The following is a 10,178-nucleotide window of genomic DNA, read 5'->3' on the forward strand; positions in this document are numbered from 1 at the left end:
ATATATATATATATATATATATATATATATATATATATATATATATACAGTAGGCCCTTATTTATTGTGGGTGTTAGGTTCCAGCCACCCCACCCCTGCGATAATTGAAAAACCACGAAGTAAAGAAGGTACACTATTTATGAGTGTTAATACTGTATATATTTTAAGGCTTTATAAACCCTTCCCACACTCTTGCAATGTTCTAAACTCAAACCTATGTCATTTTAACAACATACATATATATGTAGCTACAAAATTTTACTCAGCAGCTCTGCAGAACACAGCAACAGCTCTTGGTTCTGGTCGACTCGGTTTGTTTCTGCAGAATACTCTGCAGCATAAAAGCCCACAATCAGTCCTCTAAACTCTTAAACATACTAATTTTAACAACAAACTTATATGTAGCTAATAAATTTTACTTACAAGTGCATCCCCGCAGCTCTTGGGTTCACCGCTGAGTCTGCAGAGCCGGTTCTGGTCCAGTTGCAGCTCTTGAGCACCGAAGCGTATTTGTGGGGAGGGCAGATATTCTGTTGACCGGCGTGGGACCGTAGGTGTTTGAATTGAGTTCAAGTCTAGACAAAAAATGTCCCGATGGGCTACGAAAACAGCTTTGGACCTTCAGTACGTCCGTGCTTAGAAGTCCTCGTGGGCCAACTACCAGCTCTCAAAATTCACTGATGGGTCTGGAGGTCTGATTCGGGTCCAGTTCTGGTTCGGTTCAGTGGGTTCAGTGCGGCTTCTCTGCATCCGCTGGGCACCGATAAGATCAAAACTTTATCTTCGTTTTTTTCAGCAGAAGGAAATGGGGCTTCTGAGTGGGGCCCTGTTGCCTTCTGGGAAATGTGGTCGTTATAAGTGGGAATAAAGTGGAGGCTTACTGAGAGAAAACTACAAAATGGCAGCACCTGACCAAAGTATTGTTTTTTTTGTCCAACTTTTTCACAACCACATAACACATAGGCACTAGAGTTAATGCAATCAAAGAGGTAGTGTTTGTTTTTCAGTAAATGATTAAAATAATTTCACTAACAGTATTTTTTTTTTCTTTTAGTGCACCATCTTTCCAACTTCCAAAAGACAACAAAGCACCGTGTATCTTGGTGGGCCCGGGAACCGGCATTGCTCCATTCAGAAGCTTCTGGCAACAGAGACTGTTCGACTTTGAACAAAATGGTTCAGCATACTTTTAGTTTCATTTCACGCAAACATATTTGTGACTAACTCATAGAGAAGCCCAGCACATGAACCACTAGTAAAAGTTCTCAAACATATCCAGGACAGGCTGATAGATTTAGTCTTCAAAATAAGTGCGTATCATAGTTCAAATAGAACTATTCCTTTGTGATGCACAAACCTGCAGACTGCATCTTTTCTCTAAGAAGAAAAGTAACTCCACTTGTCTTGTTTAAGGGATCAAGTCGTGCCCCATGATCCTGGTGTTCGGTTGTCGACAGTCAGAGATGGACCACATATACAAGGAAGAGACTATCCAGGCCAGGAACAAAGATGTGTTTTCAGAGGTCTATGCGGCTTTTTCTCGAGAACCTGGCAAACCAAAGGTACAAACACTAAGCTACTTATATCTGTGAACTAAACAGTCACAACTTACCTTGGCTGACTGAATGAGACCAATAAAATATCGTTTTAAATTATATTCTTGACACTAATGTTTTGCTTTTTAGTTTAAATATTATTAATGCATTTTATCCTATGCTATATGCATGAACATTGTTACTTGTTTTTGGCACATTTAGTGTCTTCATGCACACTGACCATTTCTTCACTCCTCTTATGTGTTAGAAATACGTTCAAGATATTATGCGTGAACATCTGGCAGAGAAGGTGTACCAGTGCCTGAGGAAGGATGGCGGACACATCTATGTGTGTGGGGACGTTACGATGGCTGGAGATGTCCTCAAGACTGTTCAGCAAATCATCAAGCAGCAGGGCAACATGACTCTAGAAGACGCTGGCTTCTACGTCAGCAAACTTCGAGTAAGACATAAGACTTTTTTTTTTTCCTGCAGCATTACAATCATCAGTGTGTGCCTTTTGAGATTGTTGTTGTCTCACTGCAGACTTGTTAGAATAATAGAAAATTCTTAGTTAAAGGTGCCTTTTATCAATTTTTTAAAAGTTATTTTTTGTCAGCATATCAAAAAGAAAATGGATACACTGCCTGGCCAAAATAAAAATCGCCACAAAAAAAAAAAAAAGAAGGTCACACTAATATTTTGTTGGCTCGCCTTTAGCTTTGATTGTGGCATGCATTCACTGTGGCATTGTTTCATTCATTCATTCAACTTTTATTTAGACAGGTCTCTCTTGTAAATGAGTCCTCGAGGTTTAGTGGGATTTACCTGATTTCAACTAAATTTGATAAGTTTCGATAAGCTTTCTTTGACAAGAAAATTTCGATAAGCTTCTGCAATGTCACAAGATCTATTTCCATCCAGTGTTGCATTAATTTTTCACCAAGATCTTGCATTGATGACTAGGCTCTAGTCATGATGGTTGCATCACTTCACCTGCCTTTCTTCTTATCCTGATGCGCCCATCACTCTGGAACAGAGTAAATCTGGACTCATCAGACCACATGACTTTCTTCCATTGCTCCAGAGTCCGATCTTTATGCTCCCTATCAAACTGAAGCCTTTTTTTTTCTCCAGTTAGCCTCACTGTTTAGTGGTTTTCTTAAGGCTACACAGCTGTTCAGTCCCAATTCCTTGAGTTCACTTCACATTGTGCGTGTGGAAATGCTCTTACTTCACTATTAAACATAGTCCTGAGTGCTACTGTTGTTTTTCTTCCATTTCATTTCACCAAATATTTAAGTGATCGCCGATCACGATCATTCAGGATATTTTTCCGGCCACATTTCTTCCTCGAAGACGATGGGTCCCCACTATCCGTCCAGTTTTTAATAATGTGTTGGACAGTTTTTAACCCAATTTTAATAGTTTCTGCAATCTCCTTAAATGTTTTCTCTGCTTGATGACTGCCAATGATTTGACCCTTCTCAAACAGACCAAGATCTTTTCCACATGATGTGTCTTTCAACATGGTTGTTTAAGAAATGAGAAGCAACTCATTGCACCAGTTGAGGTTAAATAACTTGTTGCCAGCTGAAAGATCATCACCCATGCAGTAATTATCCAATAGGAGGCTCGTACCTATTTGCTTAGTTAAATCCAGGTGGCAACTTTTTTTTGGCCAGGCAGGATAGATAGATTAGATAGACTAGACAGAAAAGACAGACAGACAGACACTGTGGATAGATATGATAGATAGATACCTACTTAATCAATCCAGGGGGGGAAATTCGAGGCATCGGGTAGCATTTTCTAATTATACAGAAAACAAAACACATGACATAATCTAAAACAAAGCAGAATACACAAATTTGAAGAAAAAAAAAGATCATATGCACAAGGTGGTAGGAAGTACTATATTCATGAACAACCTATACAAACACATCTAAGCATACACATATACATGTATATACATATGCATATGTACATGTATATATACATACATACACATACCCTAAATAAGTGTCTGGGGTGCTGTAGATTTACAAGGCTCTATTTTTACTGTACCAGGAGAAGTTGAACAGTCTGATGGTTTGAGGGACAAAGAACTTCCTGAATCTTACCGTCGTTCTTCTTTTTTTTTTCTTTAATTTGTAGTGGAAGTAAACACCATGCAGAGATGCACATTACCACAACTGTTGCTGAAAATTTAAGCTTGTGATAAAGAAATGATGTTGGGTTTAGCAGCACTGCTTAGCGATGTAATCATTTTCTTTCAAAACGGTACATTTCCAACAATTTCTCACTCTTGACATTCTGTTTCTCTACTCTCATTGCTCTGTTTTTACCAGGATGAGAACCGCTACCATGAGGACATCTTTGGCGTCACTTTGCGCACCTATGAGGTCACCAATCGGATTCGCTCAGAGTCCATCGCCTACATTGAGGAGAACAAAAAAGACTCTGATGAGTAAGTGCGTTGAGTGCTCGGTTATGGGCGCTTTTGGTGAAAATGATGACAAAAATGTTCTCTGAAATGTAAATAATTGACTAAAAGGAATTTTATTGCTTTTAAATCAATTGGGTTTAAAGGAAATGTTTCATAAATGTCAGCTTTCTTTCCAATAAATTGTCATAATCACTAAGTCTTGATTTGCACAGCTTTTTTTTTTAACTGCTGATTTGCATGTCAGTTTCAGTGTGCAACTTGTAGTTGTTGGCAACAGAATATCTCCTCCACTTTCACATGAAAACAGAACGGGTTACCACGGAAACCAGCGGAGCGCAGGGCCTCTAAACTAACAGGATTAGAGCAAAAGCGAATGGCTCCGTTCCATTTCTGTTTTTGTTTCTGATATTATTTGTGCATATTGAAGATATACACTTCGTGTACCCTTGCCATGAGAGTAAAACAAGAGCCCTTCACAGCCACTATGGCTCATTAGAGACTAACATAATGCACCGCAGATGATGGTTCCTGTGTCGATTGTCACTTGAATTTCACATTTGGTCATCAAAGCTCCTGCTCGCTGGATGAGTAATGGCTGTAACATCTCTGTTTTTATGTCTCTATTTTTCTGTGTCCGTCTGTCTTTTTCTGTCTCCATTTGTCTTTCCTCTCAGGGTTTTCTGCTCGTAGGTTGATGAATCGAGAGCTTTCTGAAAACAACCAATCTGAAGGACACAGCTACGCTGATTAAAGAATACTGTGCCAATTTTTGTACTGTAAAAAATGAGTTTCTTTTTTTTTATATATACAACGTTAATGTTTTTGTTGGGCTCTGCAACTTTGTCTGTAGCAAGCTGGAAATGTTTTGTTGGTTATGTTTTGCTTGTCAATGATACTTCCAAAATTGACTAATTGATCTTGATAATTCATAATGTGTGCACCTAGTGTAATGACCTGCCTCATTGTGAATGCATGACAAAAATAAGACTATAATCAAAAAGTATAATATACTCTGTGTTATTGTTACAGTTAAAATGCTTTATTGAGGTTATATATTTGCAAGGAAATGTGTGGCATTGATTAAAAAAAAAAACACATCTGTAATAATGGGTCAACTTTACTTGATGGAAACATTTAGGGACCATTAAAATGCATTTGGGCTTTTTGTAATTAATGATGACTGCAGTTCCAGGAAAGGTGGCATACAGACAGGAAATAAAGAAAAAGCAACATATGTTTTGAGAACAGATTCAACAATTTGTGAAAAAGGCGGTTCTGATAAATAAACACATTGTTTAGCTCACCAGTGACGATCTATCAGGATGCATCGGCCTCGGTGCAAGTGCTCTTTAGTGGTTGGTTTGTTCTGTCATAATATCAGCTTCCGTCTCTCGGCTGGTGCTTACCAGCTGCTCCAATATGAGCTTTAGTCAGTCCTTAAATTCATTTATATCTGCAGGAAAAAAAAAAAGATCTCTTCAGTTTTGACAGTATGTGCACAGTGGTAACCATGTTTTGTTCAATTCTATAATGTTGGTAAAAGGAGGATATTTTACAAGCTACGTTTGGGATTTAAAATGAAGAAATCCGTAGTAGAATTTAAGTTTTTTTATTTGTTTTATTATGCAACAAAAGCCCCCCCCCCCCTTTTTTTTTTATTTTTTTTTATAAAAAGCATATCGTTATATTGTTAAAACCCAAAATGTCCCAGAGGGATGCTGAAACCCAGAGATCTTTAGGGTCAGAGCAAGTTAAACTAAACAAGGTTCCCTAAAAATATAATTTATAGGTGGAAGTAAAATAAGTATAAGCTGTGTTTTTGCCTTTCCAGTATTGATTTTCCAATGTTCTTCCCTTGTTTATTTAATTATCAAAACTACTTCCTCCATATATGGCAACACAATTTCCTGTTTAGTTTTTTTTCATAAAAAGTAGTGTATATTTAGGAAACGTTCAAACCTGAAAAGCCCAAAAATTAACCAATTGACAAGTTGGGACAGCTGCGCAGAAGTTAATGATTCTGTTATGAATCATCCTTATGGTCACTAAAGAATCACATAGTTTTATCATTTTAATGCCAAACTAAGGCCAGTTTAAATATGATGTACACGAAAGACCTAAAATTTGTTAAATTAGACTCAAAATGCGAAGGAGTTTTTCGAAATGCTAAACTCTTCTTAGAATAAGTACGTATAATAAGTACATAAATACAATAGTTGTTAAATGGGAAATAGTGAGATGATCACTTTTTTCCCCACAAACAGGAAGTCCCTTCTCAACATCAGGATGTGAGTGAACAAAGCACCGTGCCACAGCTTAAAGACTATAACCAAACCATAAATCTAGCTACACACAAAAAAAGAGGTTTATTTTTAACTCCACAAGATGTAAAACGATAAGCTTTAAATGTACTTTTCCACTCCATGCGTTCAGTCTTTTTGTTAAGCTGATTGCCTCCTGGCTGTAGCATTTTGTTCTCTCCTCCAGTTTTAGCAAGTCAGTAAGTATTTCCTCTTCTAAATGGAACATCTCACTGCAAAAACATTAAGGAAGGCAAATGATGCTGCACGCCTGACAGCTTCACCTTGTACATTCATCGCCAACTTTTACAATTTGCATTTGCAGCTTCCGAGCTCTCTGCCTCTTGCCTTACATTAACTCTTTGCCAACATTTGGTACATGAAGTCTGTCTGTTTGCATGGGTTGTGCTATACCTTGTGGCTAAACAACACTTTATCACTGTAAACTGCCTAGTGGCATTAGTGTGTGTGTGTGCCCAAGAAATCATCCTCAAAATGCACATCTCTGTATGAGTGGACGTAAACAAGCATGATCTCAGGTATGTGTTTTGTTTATTCTGTGTATGGGGTGCCATTTGTAAAGTTACACAGTCAAAAATTAAGATCAGTATTTTGGCTTATATAGCCTTTAATTATTTTATTTTATTTTTTCAAAGTTGTATTTTCACACATTTATAAAGGTCATAGTTCCAAACTAAATATTTAATTTACAAGCTAAATATTTAGTTTACAAACTAAATATTTAATTTACAAGCTAAATATTTAGTTTACAAACTAAATACTTAACTTGCAAGTTAAATATACAGTTAGTAAACTAAATATTTAGGTGTAACTTAGATATTTAATTTCAAAACTTAACATTTAAATTTCCAAACTAAACATTTAATTTCTACGCTTAACATTTGCCATACCACTTTACTATACCAATTTATTTATAAAGCACTTAAAACAGCTACAAGGCCAACCAAAGTGCTGATTTAATTTAATTCCATTTAATTCCTAGACTAAATATTTAATTTGCTAACTAAATATTTAACTCAGACATAAATATTTAACTTGCAAGTTAAATATTTAGCTTACAAGTTAAATATTTAAGTGAGAGTTAAATATTTAGTTAGCAAATTAAATATTTTGAAAATTAAATGTTTAGCTTAGCCATTAAATGTTTAGTTTGGAAATTAAATATTTAGCTTGGACAATATTTAGTTTTGAAATTAAATGTTTAGTTTTACCATACAATACCAATTTATTCATAGAGCACTAAACAACAACAAGGCCAACCAAAGTGCTGTACAATAGAAACAAACAAACACAGCGGACAGGAAAACATAAAATAAAAATATAGATACAAATAGCAGTGGATAATAACTAAATGGCCAACACTGTAGAATATAGACAGGATCAAAACAAATTGCACCGTGTCAAAGGCAAGGGAATAAAAGTGGGTTTCAGGCGAGACTTAAAGACTGCGAGTGTGGGAGCTTGCCTGACACGCAGTGGCAACTCATTCCACAGTCTTGGACCTGCAACAGAGAAATCCCTGTCATCTCTGAGCTTGCGACGGGTTTCTGGAACTGAAAGGAGCATCTGGTCTGCTGACCTCAGAGAGCGCGGTGGGACATATGGCTGTAGAAGATCAGTGAGATAAGATGGGGCAGAACTGTTCAGTGATTTAAAAACATACAAGAGTATTTTGAACTGGATCCGAAGGTGAATGGGTAGCCAGCGCAGGGAGGCCAAAACTGGAGTAATGTTTTCTCTATGGCCTGTACCAGTTAAAAATTGGGCTGCAGCATTTTGGACCAATTGTAGACGTGCAATGAAGGATTGATTGATTCCAAACAGAAGTGCATTGCAGTAATCGAGCCTGGATGTTATGAACACATGGATCACTGTCTCAAGATTCTTTTTGGACAATATGGGCTTCAGCTTAGACAGCTGCCTCAGCTGAAAAAAACAGGCTTTAACAATCATGTTTACAAGACTTAAGTTTTAAGGAAGGGTCCATTATCACTCCCAAATTGGTGACTCTTTGTTTCTTTAACGAAGCTAGAGAGGAAAGGTCAATGCAGTGATTCATGGCCGTGCCATTGGGATGGAACAAGATGACTTCAGACTTCTTCTTGTTGAAACTTAAGAAGTTTAAAGCCATCCAGTCCCGGATGTCAGCCAGGCAATCAAGAAAAGGTTGAATAGAGCGTGTGCCTCTGTGCTTCAGGGGGAAGTAAATTTGACAGTCATCAGCATAGAAATGAAAGGGTATGTTGTGATTGCGGAAAATAGCACCTAGTGGCAGCAGGTATAATGAAAAGTGAAGGGGACTGAGGATGGACCCCTGCGGTACCCCCACTGAAGTGCTGCTGATGCTGAACTGAATTTTTTGATACTGACACAAAAGGTTCTATCAGAGAGGTAGGACCTAAACCAAATGAGGGCAGACCATGTGATGCCCACCCACTGCTCTAGCCTAGAAATGAGGATCCCATGGTCGATGGTGTCAAAAGCAGATGTAAAGTCCAATAGGACAAGCAGCACAGAATCACCTGCATCAGTGGCTAGGAAAATGTCCTTAAAAACCCTCAGTAGAGCAGTTTCAATGCTGTGGAGAGATTTGAAGCCAGATTGGAATAACTTTTGAAAATAAATATTTAATTTACACCTAAATATTTAGTTTACTAACTAAATATTTAACTTGCAAGTTAAGTATTTAATTTGTAAACTAAATATTTAGCTTGAAAATTAAATATTTAGTTTGGAACTATGACATTTATAAATGAATGAATAACATGGTGAAATATAACTTTGAAAAAAAAAAAACCTATATTTTCCTTATTAAAAGCTAAATAAGCCAAAAATATTGATGTTGATTTTTGACTGTAACTTTACAAACGGCACCCCATATCTGTGTGTTGTCTTTGACCTTGTAAGATAAAAGACAAAAAATGCATGACTATTTTTCCGAGTCACACAAACATGCAGATTTGATGTTGCAGATGGTCTTTTGCTCACAGGAAACCGCACACATGGCTTTTTAGCAATGATCTCATCCCTTCAGTCCTATTGTATATTTCACAGAAGTTTTCCTCATCTTAAGAAAACGGACTCAACTGCTGAGGTTTTCTGCTGCTGCTTTGTCAGTCAGGGTTGTAATTTGTAAATATTCTATTTTATTTTTTTAAATCACCCATTCTGCATCGACTTGTGACTTTCTCTTGTCAACTTCTGAGTCTTGTTCATTTTTTTGTGTGTGCTTTCATTCAAATAAAAAATGCATGATTTAAAAGATTTTAATGTGGCTTTTAAATGGAAATGTGTGTTTTGTATATTATTCCCTTCAAAATCAGCTATCTTGTTACGGCGGGGTAATTTATTGATTCCCACGTTTCATTTTGGATGAATGTCTCCTTTTTGTCTACATTTAGTTTTAGTTTAAAATTAAATGAAATTAAAGCGGTCCAAAATGATTGATGTAAAATGTGCAACAGTAAAACAAGACAAAGTTTAAACGCGTCACTTCAGTATTTTCTAAGAATGTATTTTATGTCAAATGAACACCGTGATCCTGCTCGATTCCAATAAAGAAGTGCTTTTCCTGTACGTCGTCTCTCATGTCCTTCAGGAATGAGGGTAAAACAGCAGCAGTGAAGAAATGCATGGTGAGCTTTAGTTTCCTGTTTGAGTATTTCAAAACGCTGTGCGTTTACCAGCTCTGTGTCAGTCAGTGAGGCAGCGCTACTGGTTTTTGCCTGGATAAAACAAACATTCTTGGTGGGTTTCTTTCCGTGTTTGTGCGTTGCTACTGCTCTGATCCAATCAGCCTCTGCTTTATTGACCTTTTGTTGTGCACTTGATTGAGCAGAATTCCATTTCGTTGCATCAACTGCAAGGACTTTG

The 10,178-nt window shown here is 37.1% G+C and overlaps 1 protein-coding gene across 1 annotated transcript in view; it reads left to right on the plus strand.

Annotated features, from left to right (window-relative positions):
* nos1 (nitric oxide synthase 1 (neuronal)) overlaps positions 1-4,720 on the plus strand; it is a 43,883-nt gene extending 39,163 nt beyond the window's left edge. Inside the window, exons 24-28 of the mRNA XM_037680214.1 lie at positions 1,055-1,176; positions 1,414-1,562; positions 1,804-1,998; positions 3,887-4,005; positions 4,659-4,720. Coding sequence (XP_037536142.1) covers positions 1,055-1,176; positions 1,414-1,562; positions 1,804-1,998; positions 3,887-4,005; positions 4,659-4,674 — 601 coding nt within the window. The 3' untranslated portion in view covers positions 4,675-4,720. The remainder of the gene's footprint in view (positions 1-1,054; positions 1,177-1,413; positions 1,563-1,803; positions 1,999-3,886; positions 4,006-4,658) is intronic.
* The last annotated feature ends 5,458 nt before the right edge of the window (positions 4,721-10,178 follow it).

The sequence above is a fragment of the Nematolebias whitei genome, chromosome 8 (assembly GCF_014905685.2).
Source record: "Nematolebias whitei isolate Nwh7 chromosome 8, NemWhi1, whole genome shotgun sequence".
NCBI lineage: Eukaryota > Metazoa > Chordata > Actinopteri > Cyprinodontiformes > Rivulidae > Nematolebias > Nematolebias whitei.